The sequence below is a fragment of the Mustela putorius genome, unplaced genomic scaffold, assembly GCF_011764305.1.
Source record: "Mustela putorius furo isolate JIRA1106 unplaced genomic scaffold, ASM1176430v1.1 tig00003863_pilon_pilon_pilon, whole genome shotgun sequence".
Lineage (NCBI taxonomy): Eukaryota > Metazoa > Chordata > Mammalia > Carnivora > Mustelidae > Mustela > Mustela putorius.
The window spans coordinates 22,288,894-22,311,187 of record NW_025422015.1 but is presented as its reverse complement, the minus strand read 5'-3'; the positions used below and the strand labels follow the sequence as shown (position 1 = coordinate 22,311,187).

At 39.1% G+C, this 22,294-nt stretch overlaps 1 protein-coding gene across 4 annotated transcripts in view; it reads left to right on the top strand.

The window, feature by feature from the left end:
• Nucleotides 1-22,294, top strand: part of AKAP7 (A-kinase anchoring protein 7) — a 170,837-nt gene that overhangs the window by 116,532 nt on the left and 32,011 nt on the right. The window contains exons 1-2 of one of the 4 annotated variants that reach the window (XM_004740204.3): nucleotides 12,678-14,535; nucleotides 16,969-17,037. The exons of 1 other annotated variant lie outside the window; for it this stretch is intronic. In XM_004740204.3, coding sequence (XP_004740261.1) covers nucleotides 14,487-14,535; nucleotides 16,969-17,037 — 118 coding nt within the window. In that variant the 5' untranslated portion in view covers nucleotides 12,678-14,486. Of the gene's footprint in view, nucleotides 1-12,677; nucleotides 14,536-16,968; nucleotides 17,038-22,294 lie in introns of those variants that run through there. 2 more of the 4 variants (XM_045066356.1, XM_045066355.1) reach the window with 2 other exon arrangements.

Below are 22,294 nucleotides of genomic sequence, written 5' to 3'. Positions count from 1 at the left end.
TGTTTTACTTTTGTTTTGTTTTGTTTTTTGATGTTGTGTTAAGAAGTGTGTTAAAATATGGAAAAGTTCCATAACTCTGTATTTTTTAAATGACCAGTATGTGTTACAAGACATGAATAGATAAAAGATCTACTGAAAGTTCAAGATACCAGAAGATTCAAGTGTAAAGAGTAAGAAAAGTCCAAAAATTTAAGATTTCATATTGCATTGCAACTAAACTTTAAGAAAATACAACTTGTGTTTTGGTATAATATCCATGATTATCTGAAAAGGCTATTATTCTGCCCTCCTTTTAAAGATTTGTGTCTAAAAAAAAATTTGTATCTATGTGTGGCTAGATTTTCCTTAGGCTGGAAATGAAACCATATATTACAACAGATTGAATGCAGAATCAGACAAGAGGATAAAACTGTCTTTGATGGGGCACCTGGGTGGCTCAGTGGGTTAAGCTCTGACTTCGGCTCGGGTCATGATCTCAGGGTTCTGGGATTGAGCCCTGCATCAGGCTCTCTGCTCAGCGAGGAGCCTGCTTCCTCCTCTCTCTCTCCCTGCCTCTCTGACTGCCTCTCTGCCTACTTGTGATCTCTCTCTGTCAAATAAATAAATAAAATCTTTAAAAAAAAACAAAACAAAAAACAAAAAACTGTCTTTGATTATGCCAGACATTAAACGAAATTGCAAAAAGAGTAAATTAATTCCATTCTTCTCACTGTAAAAACTTTTACTTAAAATATAGTTGTCTCTCATACAAATGTTCTTAATGGTAATATTTTATTTCTTATCATAATCGGTTTGTGATGTTTTGAATTGAATTAGTAAATTTTCAGAAAATTTTGTTTTAATTTTGAACATAGTAAATACTGATAAACAGTAGCCCACATAAACTAAAGCTCTTTGAGTGGGAAGGAAGATGGGGAGATTATTAGAAATTTTTACGAGTGGAAAGTGGGGGGCGCCTGGGTGGCTCAGTGGGTTAAGCTGCTGCCTTCAGCTCAGGTCATGATCTCAGGGTCCTGGGATCGAGTCCCGCATCAGGCTCTCTGCTCAGCAGGGAGCTTGCTTCCTCCTCTCTCTCTGCCTGCCTCTCTGCCTGCTTGTCATCTCTCTCTGTCAAATAAATAAATAAAATCTTTAAAAAAAAAAAAAAAGAGTGGAAAGTGGTCCTGAAGCCAAAATGTATACAATTTACTGCTTCAGTTCATGGTCCAAGAAAACCATGAAAAGATTTAATCCTTAGACAACTCTCCAAGCTTAATTTATGTATATATGTATAAACATATATATATATATAGAGAGAGAGAGAGAGAGAGCGCGAGCACAAGCGTGCAAGTGCGCACGTGTGTATGCAAGCATGAACAACAGTGTTGGGGGTAGAGACAGAAGGAGAGGGAAAGAGAGAGAATCTTGAGCAGGCTCCACACTTGGTGCAGACGGAGCATGACACGGGGCTCGATCTGGTGACACTGAGATCATAACCTGAGCTGGAATCAAGAGTTGGATGTTTAATGGACTGAGTTTCCCAGGCGCCCCTCTCCAAACTTAATTTTGATCAGCATTTCCAGCCTTTTCTTCGAACAAATTAATTTTGGTAGCTGCACAGTTATCTAATTTTTTTTCCATTCCTCTTTAATTTCCATTTGAGCTTTCTGTGGTAAAAAGGTAAGAAGTACAAAAATACCCCAGACTGACAGTAGTGTATACGAATGACTCATTTAAAAGTCATTATTATGTGAAATTGATATTCTATAATATAAAAGGTCTCTTTTGTAGTGGGCAGGACCAAAGAGTTTGTCTTGTTTTCTTTTGCTCAGACTGACAGGGAAGATGATTAAGAAAGTTTCATCTCTACTTAGGCCAATTAAGATGAATCTATTTTGAGCATGTTAGGGGAAGGAGAAGTGAAGACAGTTTATCATCTGAGAAAACTGTACATTTTTTTTTCACTTGAAAACTTTAACAGTTGGAAATTTCCTCTGTTCAGAATTATCAAGGAAATTAATAATTGCTGAGTACAGAGTACTATTAATTATTTACTTCCTGCCACAGAAATTGAGTGACCATATAGTTTATCATTTAAATGTACCCTTGTGAGTGTATTTAGGCTAGGATTAAAAAAAGAAGAAGAATAAAGCCAAGACTGTCCAGTTTTAACTGGGACTGTGTCATCCTGCCTAGAAAGCAGAAAGCTCTTGAAAAAGTAGAACCTTTGATGTGTTAAAATTACTCAGATGCCCATGTTGTTCCTTTTTGTAATCTAATTGTCCTCCCCTTAAATGTTTCTTTGGTGAAACATGTCTTTTAAAAGAAAGTGTTTGAGATTTCATTACTATATGCCCTTAGTGAAAATAAAAAGCATCTGATAATTGGAACTCTCAGCTCATTTCTTTATATTTGCCTGAGTTAGGAAGTCTCAGAATTAAGTAACTAGGAAATTAATCTTAGTGATGGCTTACTGTATTTTAACTGGTATATCAGCTATTAATCTTGATGCTAACACAAAGTAGAAGCTGTGGCTCAGGCTATTTTGAAAATGCAGCCATCTGTTGGCCTGATTTCAAACCTTATGATTTATATTAGATGCTGTAAGAACTTTACATACTAAAGGAGCAGTGCTCTGTGGTAAATTTAACGATCTGACAAATTAAGCATCAGTGCTAGCATGATACAATAGTAATTTATGTTATTTTATGATTTATTTGTAGAGCCTTTGGTGTATTTTAGGAAATATGAATATAAGGATGCCTGGGTGGCTCAGTCGGTTAAGTGTCTGCCTTCAGCTCAGGCCATGATCCCAGAGTCTTAGAATCGAGTCCCCCAGCGGGCTCCTTGCTCATCAGGGGGCCTGCTTCTTCCTCTGCCTGGCTTTTCCCCTGCTTGTGTGTGCTTTCTCTCTCTGTGTCAAATAAGTAAATAAAATCTCTTAAAGGAAATATGAAAGTAAATATTGAATTTCTAAGAAAAAAAAAACACTACATGAATGATATTATTGGAGTGCAAATCCAATCTTGTGGTCAAACAAAGGCATTAAGATGTACAATAAAACTAGTGTTAGGAGGCCCTTCTAGTTGCCAAAAGTCATGGCTAACTAACCCATCACATTGCCTAATTGACTCTGAATAAACTTTTCACCACATTAGTTAATACTCTAAAGGTGTTTAGCACAGTGCCTAACATAATAATCTTATAAAAATGTTAGTAACTCATATTAATAGCTGTGCTAGTCATATCAGAATACTTATAGCAATGGTGTTCTTGAGTTTCTAACATCAGAACACCCACTTCAGGTAATTATAGACTTGTGTTACTCTTACTGCTTTCCTTTAATGGCCTGTGATTAATATTGGTGCACTTAAAAAATAAAAGTGCATGGATGTATATCATGTGCTTTTGATTTATGTATTTATGTAATATTTTACATTGCATATATATTTATATGTAATTTATATATGTAACTACAAAAATAGAAACTTTAATTTTATTTTTTCCTGGGTTTAGGAAAAACACAACAAAGTTGGCAGTCTCTGCTCTTTAATGTAATGTTATTTAGAAAAAACACAATTTGATGATGTGATGAAATCACAAGAGACAAATATGTAAAAATTCATGAAGTTCATCTCCATTTCAGTGAGGCACTAAGGAATTAAGATGCAGAACAGTGGAGAGACAGTGCACGTGCTACAGAGGGAAAGGCGCAGTGACCCAGAAGTTCCTCAAGTGAGACAGACCTTGTTGTAATGGTCACTGCCACTTCCCAGCTTGGTTTCCTTGCACACATTACTTCAGGACCCCAAACCCATCTGTGAGATGGGGTTAATAATGATGGTTAAATCATGAGGGCTGAATGAGATAATGCACGAAAAGCACTTAGCATGGTGCCTCACTCGATACTCAGCATTCACTCACTAGTATCCATTATTATTGCTGTGTTTATTACAAAGTGTGTGTAGAATTATTATTATTATTATTTTAGATTTTATTTATTTTAGAGAGAGGAAGAGAGAGAGCAAGCAAGCAGGGGGCAGGGAAGGAGAGTCTTACTCAGACTCCACGCTGAGCATAGAGCCCGGTGTGGGGCTCAATCTCATGACCCCGAGATCACGACCTGAATGGAAACCAAGAGTCAGTCACTAAACCAGCTGTTCTACCCAGGCACCCTAATGTGTATAGGATTCTTAAGCCTAGGACAAAGAGGGCTAAAGAGTGACTGAAGGAAGGGTTAGTATAAGGAAAAAAAGTGATTTTCTTTTTAATCTTTACTGGGAATATACTATTTTAGGAATTAGAGAAACTTTGGACTCTAAAAGATTGATTGTTAAACACTGGGGCAGGGTGTTAAGGGATTTGTTAAATGTCTTTACTGACCCATCTTTTAAGGTGCAAGAGAGAGTATCATTTGTGAGTCATCTAAGCTGGAGGTCTGAACGAGCTCATGAAAATTTCTTCCATCGTTATCATTCCCAACTTCTCTATTTTATGTTAAATGGTTGTACTTTAGTTTTTGCCGGAGCTAAACTTTAATTATCATCACATCTGACTAATAGGAAGACAATAACATTCTCATTGTCCAGCTCGGTCTAAAAATCTAGTTCCGCTATATTCTTTTGTTCTCTATTTACTCTTAAAACAGGAATTGGAAGGGAGGGGAGTATGACTGTGGTGAGTAAACGGCTCTTGGCTGTTGCTCTATTGGTGGAGTGAACTTGGGATTCGATATTGCCTGAGCTATCAGGCTAGCTCCCTCGGGGCATTTGAAGAGCTGCTAGCTGTGCACACAAACACATTTTGTTGTATTTTATTTGTGCAATTTACTGAACAGATATTTATTGAACCTACCAAGCGCCAAGCATTATGTTATATATTGAAGATCAAAGGAGGGCCAAAAGGACTCTACTCTCGGAGTTTACATTCCAGTGCCAAGTCAGGCAAACAATCACAATTGAAGGTGATAACGACTGTAAGGAAGTTAATGGGAACCAACTGAGTGCGCTTGTAATTCAGCCTGGGATTGTCAGGGAAGGCTGCACTCAGGGAAGGCTGCACTGAAGAGGGAAGGATAAGGGTGGAACATGAGAATGTGGGAAGGAGGAAGGTGAAAGGGAGGTGTTTTCCAGGCTGAGGAGCTTCCCAGAGGAGTATAAGCAATGCATTCAGTGCATGTGAATTACCTATCCTGCAATCTTAATTCAGATCTAATTTTGTAAGAAATGGAGCCTTCCAAAATTTTAGAGCTCCAAATGACACGCTCAGATTTGTGCCTTAGAAAGGCCACTCTATTAGTAGTATAAAAGCCTGATGGTGGGGAGAACAGGGGACTGAATCAGCAAGATGAGTGAGGAGACTGTGGCACTATGCTAGGCAGGTCCTGAAGATGTTGCGTAGTTAGCACTGGCAGGGGAGGTGGAGAAGGAGGGGTGTACTGCAGATCTGGGTAGGCAGGAGAAATCAGTCTCTTTTCAGGTTTGCAGCAGATTATGAAAGACAGGGGAGAGCTCTCGGATGGCTCCCGTATTTGGGGTTTAACAGCTAGGTCGACGGTAGTGCCCTCCACCAACATAAGGGACAAAAGAGAAAACATTTTGGTGACAGGGGGATGAGTTTGATTTTAGACATATTGAAACATCTGTGGCCCAGTCAAGTGACATTCCAGAGGGAGGTGTGGGACATAGATGACCTCTCTGAGAGAGAAATTTGGGATTCAGTGGCGTTAGGATCACAGTTAAAGCTGCGGCCCTGAATGAAGTAATTGAGGGATACTGGAAACCCGGGACTTCAGGCTAGTTTTGCAGCCAGTTACCCCGGAAAACTATTACAAAGGAAGGAAGGAGATCTGACATCAAGGGCCTCGAATAAATCGTGATGGACATTGGTTCAGCAAATATGATACATCTGATTATTATTTCATTGTAGTGTATGGAATCTGGACAACAATGGCAGAAAGGAAAGGAAAGGAAAAACTTCCCGATGCAAGTTTCCTTTTACTGAGAAACTTGTTCTGGTAAAAACAGGGACCAGGAGAGCTGAAGAAACTGAGTATACTCATTTCCCTTTATGAAATTGAAATTCTCTGTTTCTTTTCGTTAACCCATAAAGATCCTTGACTATTTTATTTAACTTGAAAACATTTTATATAAAGTACCTAGAACACTACCTGTAGCTAACAGAACTACATTTTGTCATTTTATTCACTGTGGTTCTACTTGATCTTCTACTGACGAGGGTATCCAGGTGACTATTTTGACTTGCTTCTGGCTATGAGTAAAAGCAACTGCTTTTGATCATCATAAATTTTATATTTCCTACCAGGGAGCCATGGCTGCCAAAAATACTTTCCTTGCTAACAGCTCCGATCAAAGCAAAAGCTTTTATTTAAGAAGTCAATCTTACATAGTAAGGTTGGGGAGAAAGGCAGTTAACGGTTGTGATACTGGTTCTCCCAACCACGCATTCAATATATAAGTGTGCCGTACGTTTATCCACAGATGATTGTTTTTGCTTTTCTGTTTGTTTTTTACTGGCATGGCATTCTTCTCAATTATTTACTTTTAAGGCTTTTTCCCTTTTCTGCTATACGAAATATTTATTGACCCTTTTGATAACTTTACTAATTTTAATTGACCACTGGCAACACTAGTGGTTTGCCGGTTAGGAATCCATTTTCTTGCCCTCCTCATTCTGTGTTGGCAGGGCCCTGCATTCCCCGCGAGGTGGCGAACTTCAGGGCATAGGGGCCTGGCTTTGGGCCTGCTGGTGACTGGTTCTGTTCTTGCCAGTGATTAGTTTAGGAAGTGGCATGTGACCCATTTCTGATATCTGAAGGGATATCTACATGAGAACTCAGACAATAGTGTTTTGGCTGAGACTTAGAGATTCAGAGGGAAGAGAACATCCTCTTTTAGTTGGAGATTGTGATGTGATGCTAGGACTTAGTGACCGTCTTAACCACGGGGACAGTAGGTGACTACAAACATATGTACACTGTATGGGAGACTAGAAAGGTGAATCTTGATCTTGTTAAGCCACTGAATTAACTAACCCTAAAGTCATTCCATCTCTGATTATAGGAAATGATGAATCTCTTTATTTTTTGAACCATTTGGATCAAGAGTTTTTTGTTACTTGCTGCTGAGTGCCGCCCATTGGATACACATCTGGATTATGAAATAAACGTATTAACAGAAAATAGTCGTAGTGATGCGATGTTGGGGATTGGAAGTGAACGGTCAGGAAAGAAATCTCGAGATGTGGTTTTATTAAAGCACAGGGTTTATAAAAAGCTGGTTTTATTAAAGCACAGGATAGGACCTGTGGGCAGAAAGAGTGGCACTGGGATTGTGAGGAGCTATTGATTATATACTTCTAAGTGGGGAGGGGCAGAGATCAAGGAAGTTTCCAAAAGGATTTTCATGTGTTAAAGAGGATTTAAAGGATCCTGGAGGTCTGGCTAATGCCAAGGTTAGGTTGCTTTTTGCCTCTAGCAAAGCATTAACATTAAGGCAGTTGTGAGTTCCTTGAGGAATGTCGCTTTGCCATCTCAACTACTTGTCAGTGGAAGGTTGCAAAGCTGTAAGGACACTTAATTTTATCTACATTTTTTTGCCTTTGTTTTCTACATCATCAGTAATTTGGTTTTATGTGTATTTCAACTTTTTTTTGGTTTAGTTGTGTTCATTGAGTGATTGATTTTAGTAATCTCTGTTCCCGATATGGGGCTTAAACTCACCACCCCAAGATTGAGAGTCACCTGCTCTCTGGACTGAGCCAGCCAGGCGCCCTGGTTTTATGGGCATTTAAATAACTATTGTCAAATGTTGTTAAAAGTGTCCATACACAGAATGAATACTGACACAGTCTATCAGATGAATGTTACCCTGGGCCACTGTAGATCAGGACGGATACTGAGTCCTACCAAAACCAGTCATGATTTCACTGTCTTTCATGTAGTATAAGTGAATTTTCTTTTTGTTATTTTGGGGATTTATTTTCATTCTTCCTCATCCCTTTCACTGTTACTAGAGGGAAAAAAAAAAAAAAACCTTTCATAGTATTGCACTGAGTTATTAAAGCACCTTTCTTTTGAGGTCTTCCAATCCTTTATATAGCAGGAAATGTGACTGTTGTCTCGTCCAAGGTCAAACAATGGAGCATTTTTGAGCTAAATACAGATTGGGGATTTCCCAGATAAAGAATAATTAGGAACTGTGAAAACCCCCAGTACATTAGAAAGTATACAACCAAATTTTTGTAGTTTACATTATTAAATTGCAAACAGAATCTACTCATTTGGTCCTATTAGCTTTTCTGAAATACATTTTTTTCCTGCTGTGAAGGATGATGCTTTCCCTCAGAAAGTCTAAGGCATTAAAGGATTAAAAGCAGTTGAATAAGAAGGCAGCCCTGTTAGATAATACAAATACTGGCCAGCAGATTAAGTACATTCTTTGCTTTTGCCTTTTTTCTTTTTTTTAAAGGTTTTAACATCCAATCATATAACTTGTCCTTGAGTTAAGTAATTCCTGTCGGTTTTTATGATTTCATTGTTAATACCTGAAAAGAAGGACAGAGTATAAAAGCAAGAATGAATGGCCGCTAACTAGAATCGATGACTGCTGTTGGCCTTTGTTCTCCTGTTCCTGCCTTGCCTTAATAAAACCGTCCAATGGGATTTACCATAGGGTGATGCCCCTCCTGCCCCCATGAGCACATGCCTACAGATTTCTGCTGGCTACAGCTCTGGCCCTGGCTTTCTCTCTTACTTCCTTTGGTTGTACTTACTTGGGAGTACTCCTTGTACTCCAGTTTTTATGAGTTGTGTTTTCATGAACCTCACCTCTAGAGCCATTGTGATTATCATCTTTACACATACTAAGTGCTTAATAAATAGTGGCCAGAAGCAAACTGAATTGACTAAATGGTATAATATAAATCGGAGGGCTTCAAGCAAGTAATGTAACCCGTCAGCCCATCCTCCAGCCTCCTACCTCAAGAGCTCTACTGCTGTCTGTTCTCTGAGCAGGAAAATAAATTCTCCTCCCTAATTTATTTCTTACCAATTAAGGGAAGGGCCGCAGTGACATACATTGTTGAAGGCTGGGCCATGCACATAGAAAATAACTGACCACGGGAGCCTGGGTAGCGTGGTCATTTGAGCATCAGGCTCTTGGTTTTGGCTCAGGTCATGATCTCAGGGTCATGAGATCAAGGCCCATGTCAGGCTGCGCACTCTGCAGGGAGTCTGCTTGAGATTCTCTCTTTCTTAACCTCTGCCCTTCCTGCTTGTGCTCCCCACCCACCCCCATCCAAAGAAGTAAATAAATCTTAAAAAAAAAAAAAAAGAAGAAGAAGAAAAAGAAGATGAGGAAAAGATCCTCATAATAAACATGTAGAAAGCATTTGAAAATTGGCACTAGGTAGACATGCACTGCAGAGATTTGGAAGAGACTATTACAAATTGGTCAAGAAGGACTCCTTTTGTAACTCTAGTTATCTGCTTGTTTCCTCCCCTTCCCTAAATGTGCATATGCTGTATATGGTACATTATGTTTTTCTCCTTGTGTTTTAAAAAACACATTTTCCCTTTAATTATATACTGAAATTCTATAGCATCTGGCAGTTTCAAATACAAATACCTCTAACTTTCAGTGTTAGAGAAAAACAAAACACTGGAAAGAGAAATAAAAAGTCTTTGTTGAAGTATGACTAATGGAGGAATAATGGTAAAAAAATATTCTTGGTTCCCAAATTTCACAGTTAGATCAAGATTCTTTTACCTGGTAATTAAAAATAGGCCTTTACCAGTGAGATTTACAGATAATCATTGAAGTTTTTCAGTTATGACTTTCTCAGCCTCTTTTTCTTATAGACAGACATTCATAAGAACAACTTTCAAAGATCAATATTCAATCAGGTAGCTTCAGAACTTTGCCCTTTGGTTACAAAATGGCTGCAAAGATATAACATTAGGTAGAGAGGAAAGGAGCATTTATTTGGTCTGGGTGATAGACACTTTGTGGATTGATTATTGAGAATTGAAATTTGGTTTTACAGGAACATAGACAGGATACAATATTGAGTATGTGCATCCAATGTTCTTAAGGCTCAGATAGATTGTCTTTGGTTCCCCGATGTCAACATAAAAAATTGGGATATATTCCAAAACAATCCAATTTTTATGAGTTGTGTTTTCATCAATTGTCAAGCATTTCGTGATCTTACATACATTTTCCCTGAAACTGTGACATTTCTTAGCATAACAGTTTCCATAAGCATGCCACCTGCTGTATAATGAAATCTAACTGAAGTGTGTCTCTTGTGCTTAAAAGCATTTTTCCTAAGGGCTTGGTTCTAGAATTTGGAGAGATAAAGGATCTTTTCCATCTCTTTACACTTCATGATTTAATGCCCTCTTTCTCTCTACTCTTTTTAATAAAGGAGTATTTGCTTTTTTCATTTCTTTCTCTTGTGTTTCTGTAAGTTGTCAAATGCAGATTTCCTTTTATTAATGAATTGGAGGTCTCAGAGGAGGCGGTAATCTGGACAGTTCTACAGATTCAGAGTTTAGTGGGATTTGTTCTTTTCGTTGAGTCAGACTTTTATGAGGTTGCTCCAAAATCCAAGTGTATGTGTTTTCAAATTGAAAATAATGCCACCCAGTGATACAGAGAATAGAGTTTTGGTCATAGTTAAGAATTCTTTTTTTCCCTCAGGGGCAGTATTTTCAGAACTGACCAAAGCATATGGAGAGGAGGCAGCAGTCACCCTTCACACTGTTTAGCTTCCTTCCTCCTATTCTAACCATTATAACAAGGGTCCAAGCAACTGTAGCAGACAGGTGTCTGTCCCAACCATGATTTGTTCATAGTTAGGCCTGGGAGAAAAGAAAACATGAAGAGGTGATAGCTTTAAAGTTATAAACATGATATCATGTCAGGTTTTCTCATTCAGGTTAAGGTTTTTTTTTTCTTTCTAAAGATTTTATTTATTTGACAGAGATATAGCAAGAGAGAGAACACAAGCAAGGGGAGTGGGAGAGGGAGAAGCAGGCTTCCTGCTGAGCAGGGAGCCCAATGTGGAGCTGGATCCCAGGACCCTGGGATCATGACCTGAGCTGAAGGCAGATGCTTAACGACTGAATCCCCCAGACCCCCGCATGGGTTAACTTCTTTTAAAAATCTTCACCTAGTTATGGTAGATCTCTCTAAATGACTGAAAAGAGTCCATTAATCCTCTAACCAAATCCCATTAATATTCTCAGGGATTCCTCACGACTGGTGTAAGTTGCTATTTTTCCTGGAAGGTGAATGCTTTCAGGGGCCATTCTGGCATTTCTGTGCCCTAGAGGAAGTCTGCCCCACAGCTTGGCAGGGAGCAGAGCTAGGCTCCAGCTCCTATAAGGGATCTGCCTTCATAGGGTTATATTACTCATACCCTATGAATAAAGGAATTTGGTGGCAAAATATGAGAAACCGAGACATTTAAACATATTACCACTGATCTTTGTTAAATAGCTGTTTTTATGTGCATTATTCAATATTGTAGTAAGGTGTCTCGTAAGGTATATACCCGATATCACATACAAATAGTGTTTAATAATACAAAACTCTGGGCTGAGGAGCTCAGGGTCTGTACAGCCAGGCAAAGTGAGTTCACATCCCATTTTTGGCCCATATTCTCTGAGAGGCTTTGACTTAGTTTATTTTCTGAGCGCAACTTTTTCCATCAGTCAAAAGAGGGTAGAAATACCACCTACCTCACAGAACTGTGGTAGGGATGAAATGAGAGTAAATACAAAGCACTTAGCAAGACCCTGGCTTATAGTAAGTTCCAGAAAATCTTAGCATTTATCCTTGTTCAGCTTACTACTTGATTGTTTTTGCGAGATAGGGAAGGGCGAGGAGGGGCTTGTATCTTGTGCTGTTCAGGTCAGTTACAGACTTCTGTATTCCCGAACAATTGGGTAAATGATGACTGCTCTCTAGGTCCTTCTGGATGGTAGCTATTCAACTTTGAGGAAGGGGGCATGTGATGGTGGGGGAAAAAATAATCACTTTTTCATCAGTATTCACAACCTATGGATGGTTTGTTTTTCAAACAAACAAACAAAAATCCAGACATATGAATGTTTCTGTTCTTTGGAGTTGAAAATTTGGGTATATGGAAACTCTTAAGAAATCTATAGAAGGGAAATTACATTTAATTGAATATTTAATGAATCATCTTTATTGAAAAAAACATAAAAATATGCAATGTGAAGACCATTCCTGGAAATCCTGGGCTGGGACTAGCTGTGACCCAAGGTATGAAATTATAGCCTTCCATAACAGAGAGTTCTGAGTGAGAGGAAACCAGATTCCATCCTCTCCTTGAGGTTAAATGTTATGCTAATCATTTGCACAATTCAAAGCCAGTTTAAAAATTCCTGTCTTGAATTTTTCAGTTTTTTTCCTAATCTTGTATTATGGTTGGTTCATTCTTTTTTTTTTTTTTTTTTTTTTTTTTTAGGGTTTTGTTTATTTATTTGACACAGAGAGAGAGAGAGATCACAAAGAGGCAGAGAGGCAGGCAGAGGGGAAGGGGGAAAGCAGGCTCCCCGCTGAACAGAGAGTCCTGAGATCATGACCTGAGCCGAAGGCGGAGGCTTAACCCACTGAGCCACACAGGCACCCCTGGTTGGTTCATTCTTAATGCTTATGAAAAAAAAAATCTTGGCCATTACACATATGTATCTCTGATATTATATATATATTTCCCCTTAGACTGTAGGATATCCCAAGGTAGATACTGTAACTGATATTCTTAATTGCATGTTGTTAGAAGTAGTGCTAGTAAGAATTAATAAAGTGAAGCTGGTGTAGGGTTCATTACAGCATACTGTCCCCTGAGTGCTGCATGTCAGGGAGGAGCCTTTTGGCTCCGAGTCCACATGTATAAGCAGTAACTCAAGATGGCAGCCCAGAGGCAGGAGATTGCAACAGGAGGTGGAGAGATTCCTGGCTGGTGCTGAAAGACGGAGGTGCAAACAGCTATAGTAATCTGTTCTCTGCCTCTTTCCTTCCTCTCAAACACTATCTGCTTTGCAACAACAAGTTAAAAACTTAATAATGAACTTAACCTGATTTTCAGGTCTTACAGAGGAGGTTAACCCAAACTCTGACAAAGAGGTCATGATTTCAGAACTGCTAATACCTGGCAGATCTGGGATTCAAACCTCTGGCTTTCTTTTTCTAAAGGTTTTATGGCAACATCGACGTTGGTGATTAGGAATGCTAGGACTTACTCGTTTTTTTCAATGAAGAGTGTTAACTACAAATATTTCTTTAATGCACAAAATAATGTTTAACATAAAAAAAATGGACAGCTTTTATTTTTCCAAACTGCATTATCTTCTTGTTCAGAGAGAATGCAGGCAGGCATCCTGCATCCAGAACCACAGAAGGTTTTCACGATCACCCTTCCACGTCTTGGTTAATTGGTGTGTGTGTGCCTTGCTAGGAAGTAGAGCACCACAGGAATTTGGAGGGTGTTTGTCTTTCATTCCTGTGGCGTCATAAAGTAAGGCTGTTCTCTAAGGGAACAGATTTGGAGCTGTTACTCAGTCATTTATCTCCTGTCATGAAGTTCAAATATTGTATTTTAAAATTAGTTGTTGTGCTGTCCCTGAATTGGCTTACCCACCCCTTGGATTTATTCTGAAAGGTGCTTTTATCTCTGCTCTTTTTCTCAGTGGTGCTTCTAGATTTGGGGAATTTTCTGGGCTAACGACATACTTGATGCTCTGATTTCAAAATTCATAGTATTGATTTACTAGAAGAACACAGGAGTGTTTCAGAAAGCAGACATTTAACTCTAAAAGCTACACTGTAAAGTGCTGACAGCAGGACTGTTCCCCACTTTCCCTGTCATTCCTACAGTTGGTGCGGCTCGTGGATCATTAGTGGTACTTCATTCAAGCTGCTTTTTCAGTGTTCTGCCACGTCAGCTTCCTTATTCATAAAACAAAGAACCCCAAATCTCCTGGGGTAAAAGAAAGCTCTTCCTCTTTAAGTAGCAGGCAGAAAATGTAGGGATTTTTTTTTTTCCTCTGAATTTCTCTGTGTAATTACTATATTTGTCTGCAGGAGCGAGGACCACTCCTTGTGGTTTGTGCCTGATTATCTTTCTTGAAGACACACAGTTCCCTGGGCTGTGCCCCTGGCAGGGAGCAGAGGCCGGGAGCTCTCAGCTGTGTGAGAACTGGGCGAGCATATGGCTACTTCTCTCCCCGAACGCTGGTCCCAGTGCAGTTGCCTCTGGCTGGAGGGCTGGGAGGTGGAGCCTTTCTGCTCACCGCCGCGAGTTCCCTTCTCCTTTCTCTCTGCTGGCTGTGCATTGGCTCTTCGTGCTCTGAGTGGAATAGGCAGGGTGTGCTCACAGACCGCGGTGTAAACTGCAGTTTCTATTTGGGGTGCCCGGGGAGAAGAGCACCAGGAAGGAAAGACAGCACCAGTGCCATGGGCCAGCTTTGCTGCTTTCCTTTCTCAAGAGATGAGGAAAAAATCAGTAAGTGTGATTGTACCGTACAGGTCCTAAGTGCTTGTGTGGTTGTCTTCCAGGGCTAGTTTTGGGTTTTTTTTTTTTTTTTCTTATGGGAACGATAAGAGAAGAATGAGCTGTGATTTTCCTGTGCATTTCTTAAAAGAATTGGTAGGTATGTGGTTAATAATTAACTGGGGAAAGTACAGCAACTCAATAAATAAGCTATGTTAAAAATACAAAATCCTAAAAACTTATTTTTGATTTTCGTCTATTGCTAATCCTATAGCTCCTTCTTATCCCACTATCTAGAGTCAGAGTTTAGTTTTGACTTTCTTTAAATCACTGCATGCAATTTGCTATGTGGTATGAACCAGACTTCATCTTTCTTCTCTGAAATTGGGATATTTTCAGAGCAGGGCTCGAAAATAACACACAGAGAAGTCAAGCCGGCTCTGAAATGACGTATATTACACATTTGCAGATATTTTCACGTGTCCTCTGCTTTGTTCTCCACAGAGGGGACTCAGGTGTACCTGTAAGACAGCTCTCCACACAGGGGACGCTGCCTTGCTTCCCAGTGAAAACCTCATGCATATTTTTCAGCCGATGCCAGGCAGATTCAGCATCTGCTTATGGTTGGGAAAACAGAACTCAAACTGATGACACTTGCATGAAATTCTTTTCCTCCCTGGATTCTGTGTATTCACTTACATTTTGGCTTTGTTAAAGACAGGACTAGCATTTTAATTTGTATGCTGAATAGAACTGGCCTTACACTAGTGGCCCCCCAATACTGAGTTTTTCATGCTTTTTCCATAAAATGTTTATAGTCCTACTTACTAAATTTGAAGTCATATTTCTGTCACATCAGGGCTTTCTTTAAATAAATTTTAATCGGTCTCTGGAATCTCATGATATCTGCTTCAGATACCGAAGAGTCCACATCTGGCTTATATTTTCTGCTGCCGGTTCTTCAGGAAACTGGCCAGGGGCAGGTTTTTTAAAAAACTAACACACATCCTATACCTGTTCCCTTGGGAAATAAGGCAGTTTTTATAAGAAATCTTCGGGGAGTGCTTGGGAATAAATGTTGGGAGACTTTGGAGCATTTGATTATTAACAAGAGCCAATAACTGTGCTCTCAGCTTTACTTGTGAAAACGATAGTGTACAATTCAGATGACTCTGAGTTCAAAGCCTGAGGTGAGTTTACAGCAGGATTGTTCATTTTTATTTTATTTTATTTATTTACTTTTTTTTAACAATGAGCATCGACATTACTTTGGCAGCCTGAAACTTTTCGGGTATTTGTCAGGATGATTGATTTATAATTGCCAAGGGTTTTGGTTGATTGAGTCATCGCTTGGACAGCATCTCTAGCTGGACGGACAGAAGTAGGGATGGTAACTCTCCCCCTTCTCCCTCCTGACCCTTCACCACTTGCCGTTCTACTGCTCCCCGTTTTCCCCTGGAACCCTGGCTTTCCTTCTCTCCTGCTTCCCTCCTTCCTCGTGTGTCAGCAGTCTTCTTGGTGCTGACAGAAGTCAGGGTTCCCCTCATTGAGAAATTTGCTCTTCTCTGTTTTTCTTTATCTGGGATTGTGGGGTGCAAATTCTTGTGTTTTGTGCACAGTGCTTCTTCGTGTTAGTTGATAGGGAGTCATATAGACTGCCTTTGGGGGTTATTTCCTCAAGTTCCAAAAATTTTAAAAAGAATTGAAAGCATTACACTGTGTCTAAAGGGAAGCTCTAGTTCAGAAGTGCAAATGAAGGTTGGAATCTGTGCATCCGTCCCCCTTTCTTCTCCTCCACCCCCACTGGCTGCTCACCTACCCCTGTCCCCTCACCATTCTTGCGATTGTCTTTGATTTTGACGTTGTTTCCCTGTTTTCCTACTCACAGTCTGCTCCACACTCCATCACACATCCATCAGCTGTTTTCCGAATGCTGTGTTTAATTTCTCTGCTACCAGAGGGTCGAAAGAAGGGCGGCTCTGCCAGGTGCTGTAACACTGCTGGTAACACATGTCAACAGCACTTACAAAGGGGACTTGAGAAAAAAGTGGCAGAGAATTCACTGGCCATGCCTCAAGAAATGTGTAAATGAGCACTAGCTATAGATAGGCAGTCTGTAAGTTGTGTTGGTTACAGGTAAAAGAATCCACAGGAGACGCTTGGGAGGGCCCAGCATTCTTCTGATCCTGCTGCTGGGTTGTACAGTAACCCCGGGTCTTGTCCATCGTTGCACCCCCACCTAGCAGCCTAGTTAGGCTGCGCTGAGCCACATGCTCAGTGGGGACCGACTAGAGGCAGAGTCCGAAAATGCGAGGGCCTGCACCCTTCAATTCTGCTGTAAGGGATGATGGCTCGGGGATATACCTCCTCAGAGTGGCTCAAATTAGGGAGCACAACAGGTTTGGGTGAGAGTTTAAATTTGTGGATGTCATTCTCAAAACACAGGTGAGTTGGAAAGCCCGTCCTCTACCGTCCTGCAGAGATACAGACAGGATATACCCAGCTGGCCAAGTGGTAAGATTTAGTAACTCCTTGTCCCCTCCCACTGCTGCTGTATCCTGCTTTGAGCCTTGGTGGTGGTGGTAGATGGAAAGTATTCCCATTTCATTCATTTGTCAGTGTTACTATTTTAATCTGTTGATCGCAAACAAGATGATTGTTTAATCAACTAGTTGTGCAAGGGCCCTACGTTTTTGTGAAAAGTTAACTTCATGCATAGCCAGAAATCTTGTTAATGGGGTGAATTGTCAAATAGAGTAGAACCCATCATGGCTTCTCAGTTAATGCCACACAAAGCAACTACACCCTTTTTGTTTAAATCCCAGCTATAAGCATTTTCTTGAGCTGTATGCTTTGGGGCCACAATAAGTAGAACATGCTGATAATAAATGCATGTTTCTTGCAAGATTAATAAGTGCATTTATTGCAAGTTAAAACTCTTTCTATTGCTACACAGGAACATACTTAGTGTGAAACATTACTGTAGATATTGTAGGATTAACAGATATTGTAGATACTGTCAATCTAGTATTTCTTGGTGGATTCTTACATAGAATTTGTTTTCTTTGGATTATCTAATATCTCATAGTGAGCTTTCTGGAGGGAATGTCTAGGAACAGGAATGTTACTGCACAGGCTTACTGACCATGTACTTCAACAGTCTCATGAAGTAGACCTCAAAAGAAAACTTAATAACGAAAGACAGAGACCTCTGTAATGAATTAGAAAACATTCCACTGGCTCTTCCCCTTTTGCAAATTTTCCCATTTGGAAGTACATTGCTTTTATGTGGTATGAAATAGAGAAGTGTCCAAAGATGAACTAGACTGCCTCGTCAGCTAGTCAGGTTACTGTCACTGGAGGTTTTCAAGCATAGGATGAGAAGCCATAACTAGGGGTGTGTAAGGGTGAATGGAACAGCTAATGAATGGATACACTGGTAACTTGGTTACTTTCTAACCCTGATATTTTGTGATGCTGAAAATAAAATAGGGTGTATTTCTGTAAGACCCAGATTTTAATTTTCCAAGTATGTGTCTTTTTATTGAAGTATAACTGACATACAAAGCATGTTAATTTCGTGTGTACAGCATAGGGATTTGACATGTGTGTACTTTGGGATCATAACTACTGTTAAGTCTAGTTACCATTTGTCATCAGACAAAGTTAACACAGTATTATTGAATGGATTCCTCATGCTGTTTATTTTATTGGTGGAGTTTGGTACCTATTGGTACCCTTCACCCATTTTACTTCCCCATCCCCTCCTCTCTGGCAACCACCAGTCAGTCTGTTCTCTGTATCTGTTGAGTCTGGGTTTTGTTTTGTTGGTTGGTTTTAGCTTCCACGTGTAAGGGAAATCAGCAGTATTTATCTTTCTCTGTGTGGTTTATTTCACATGGTGTAACACCCTCAAGGGCTGTCCATGGTGTTGCAAATGGTACTGTTTTGTTCTTTTTTGTGGCTAAGTAGTATTCCGTGTGTGTGTGTGTGTGTGTGTGTGTTCCACATTTTCTTTATCTTTTCATCATCAGCAGATACTCAGGTTGTTTCTAAAGCTTGACTATTATAAATAATGCTTCAGTGAACATAAACATTCATGTATTTTATCAAATTTGTGTTTTTATATATTTTGTTAGATACTCAGAAGTGGAATTGCTGGATCAGACGATAATTCTATTTTTAATTTTCTGAGGAAACCTCATACTTCACACCCTTACCAAAACTTGTTATTTCTTGTCTCTTTGGTAATAGCTAGTTTGGCAAGTATGAAGTGATATCTCATTTTGGTTTTGATTTGCTTCCTCCTGATGATTAGTGATGTTAAACATCTTTCAAATGCTTATTGGCCATCTGTGTGCCTTCTTTGGAAGAGTGTCTATTTAGATCCTTTACCCATTTTTAAAAAGATTTTGTTGTTATTATTGAATTGTATGAGTTCTTTATATATTTTGGATATTAACCCCTATGGTATATGTAATTGGCAAATATCTTCACCCATTCAGTAGATTGCCTTTTAATTTTGTTGACTGTGCAGAAGCTTGTTTTCTTTTCTTTTCTCTTTTTTAGAGGCTTTTTAAGTTTGATATAGTCCCATTTCTTTCTTTATTTATTTTTTTTGTCCTGGCCTTTGGAGTCAAACCCAAAACCACATCACTAATGTAATTGTCAAGGAGCTTACCACTTAAGGTTTCTTCTAGGAGTTTTATGGCTTTAGGTCTCACATTCGAGTCTAATTCATTTTGAGGTAATTTTTGTATATGGTGCAAGATAGTGGTTCTCTTTTTTCCTTTGCATGTCACTGTCCAATTTCTCAACACCATTTATTGACGATACTGTCCTTTCTTTATTGTATGTTCTTGCCTCCTTTGTCATAAATTAATTGACCACATATGCATGGGTTTGTTTCTACTGTGTTCTGTTCTGTTAATCTGTGTGTCTGCTTTCATGGCAATATCATATGGTTTTTATTACCATAGCTTTGTAGTCTAGTTTGAAATCAGGATGTGTGATACCTCTAACTTTGTTCTTTTTTCCCAAGATTACTTTGGCTATTTGGGGTATTTTGTGGTTCATATACTTATTAGAATTAGATGATTTGTTCTAGTTTGTGAGAAATGCCCTTGGAATTTTTATAAGGATTGCATTGAATCCATAAATTTCTTTGGATAGTGTGGACATTTTAACAATAATAATTCTTTCAGTCCACGACTGTGGAATATCTTTACATTTATTTGTATTGCTTTCAGTTGTTGTTGTTGTTTTCATCAACATCTTAGAGTTTTCACTGTACATACAGGTCTTTCACCTTCTTAGTTCAGTTTATTTTTAGGGGTTTTTTTAATCTAATTATAATGAGATTTTTTTCTTGATTTCTCTTTCTAATAGTTTGTTACCAGTGTATAGAAATGCAACAGATTGTTGTATTTGAATTTTGTATACTGTAACTTTATTGAATTCATTTATTAGTTTTAACAGTTTGGGGTATCCATTTTTGTTTTTTCTCTATATAATGTTGTGTCATCTGTTAAACAGTGACAGTTTCAGTCTTTTCTTAGCAAATTGGATACCATTTATTTCTTCTTTATGTCTTGTCTGATTGCTATGGCTAGGACTTCCAAAACTGTAGAGTTGGCATCCTAGTCTTGTGAGTTTGTCATATATCGTCTTTATTATGTTGAGGTATATTTCCTTTATACCCAGTTTTTATCATAAATGGATGTTGAATTTTGCCAAATGCTTTTTCTGCATCTACTGAGATGATCATATGATTTTTACCTTTCGTTTCATTAATGTCACATTATTTGATGTTGAACCATCCTTGCATCCCTGAAATAAATCTCACTTAATGTTGATAGATGATCCTTTTAATGGATTGTTGAATTCCGTTTGCTAATACTCTGTTGTAGATTTTTGCATCTATGTTCATCAGGGATATTGGCCTGTAATTTTCTGTTTTTATGGTGTCCTTGTCTGGTTTTAGCCTCACGGTAATGCTGACCTCATAAAATGAGTTTGTAAGCTTTCCCTGCTCCTCGATTTTTTGGAAGACTTTGAGAAAGATAGGTATTAAATGTTCTTGGAATGTCTAGTAGAGTTCACCAGTGAAGCCATCCAGCCCTGGACTTTTGTTTGTTGGAAGGTTATAAATGTGTGTTTTAACAATACATACATATTTTACTTTTATATATGAAATATTTCTCAATATAGTTTTTTGTTTGACATGAGTTACCAGAAGTATTTGTTTCATAAATATGAGCCAATCTCAAGATGGTTTCTTTCTGATGATTTGGAATTTGGTGCTACAACATTAATATATGAATTGAGATAAACATTGTTAATTTCATGTCTGGTGACTAATATTTTTGAACCTTAATTACCATGGTGGATATTGTTTAGTTACACTCAAAATTTAGATTTTTCTAATCCGCTGGAAGCTTCCTGGAAATCCTGTAACTTTATCCTTTGCTCCTCTCATTTGTACTTAGATACACCGACTTTGAGGTTCTCTTTCCTACGTGCATTCTATCTCCTCACAGATTTCAAGTGCTGCACATGCAGGACCCATGTTCTAGACCTCTCTTCATAGCTTCAGAGGCTAACATAGTGTGTTACCAAAAGGAGGCGTGTTCTAAATGTTTGTTAGTGAAGAGATAGTGAAGAGAATGAGACACATTTTCTGTTACAAGTATGCGGGAATGGGAGTCTGTCTGAGACAGAGGACAGAACTTGGAACGATTCTGGTTAATACCATAACCTATAAAGAACTTTGGATTTTAATATGTTCTCACTGAGATGTTCCAGCAGGTGTCCCAGGAAGTGTGTGATAGGGAAACTGCCACCAGCGGACAACAATGTTCACCCTCCTTCCTGGCCTGTAAAAATGCTTTTGGACACAGGGACACAGTGGAACTCCCGTTCTGCTGCTGCCTGTTGAAAACATATGGCCTGTCTCTTGGCATGAAGTTTTTGCTATAGAAAGAGCACAGGACTGGGCATAAGGAGAAGTGGGCGAGAAACTCAGCTCTGCTCTTAACAGTCTGACACTGGGGAAATTACCAGCCTCTGTGGGCCTTGCTTCCTCATTTTTAAGAAGCAGGGCTTGAACTACCATGATCTTGAAAGTTTACCGAGCTTCTCCCCATTTGTCCCTTCAAACTAAGACTCAAAGAAAGAAATATGATAGAGAGAATGCAGCTCTTTCTTCTTCTTGCTCTCCCTCCCTCCTTCTTCTGTCCCCCTTTCTTCTTTTTAACTTACTGAACACTTCCTGTGTGTCAGGTACTGTACCAGGTAGATCATTCAGAAAACTGCTTATGAAGAGAAACAGTTAAAAAATAAATGCTTCCTAACTGCCCCAGTTAAGAGGGGGAAGTTTGGAGGAGTTCTCGGATACATTTGTCCAGAGGTGCTGGGGGACCAAGAGCTGGGAGTAGCCTGGGACTCCCCTGCCCCCTTTCTGAAGCAGGAAAGCACAGTGAAGCCAACCGTGCTCTGTGTAACCAGAGACTCCATTTTGTGTAAGATTCCTGTGGGTAATACTGTGGCGGCACCAGTAATGGGGTGTGTGATAGAAAGCATTTAACCACAGTCACTAAAGATTAGATTTTTCCTTTACTAAATAATGTCTACCCAAGAGGTTTATGTTTCTAAAATTAAGTGGAGGAAAATTAGTGCAAATTCCCTTTGCTAATTCATAGGCTATCTAGTAACTGTATTGCTTTTTGTTACTGTTATCAGACCTCTTTACAGTTTTCCTCGATTGTCTGAT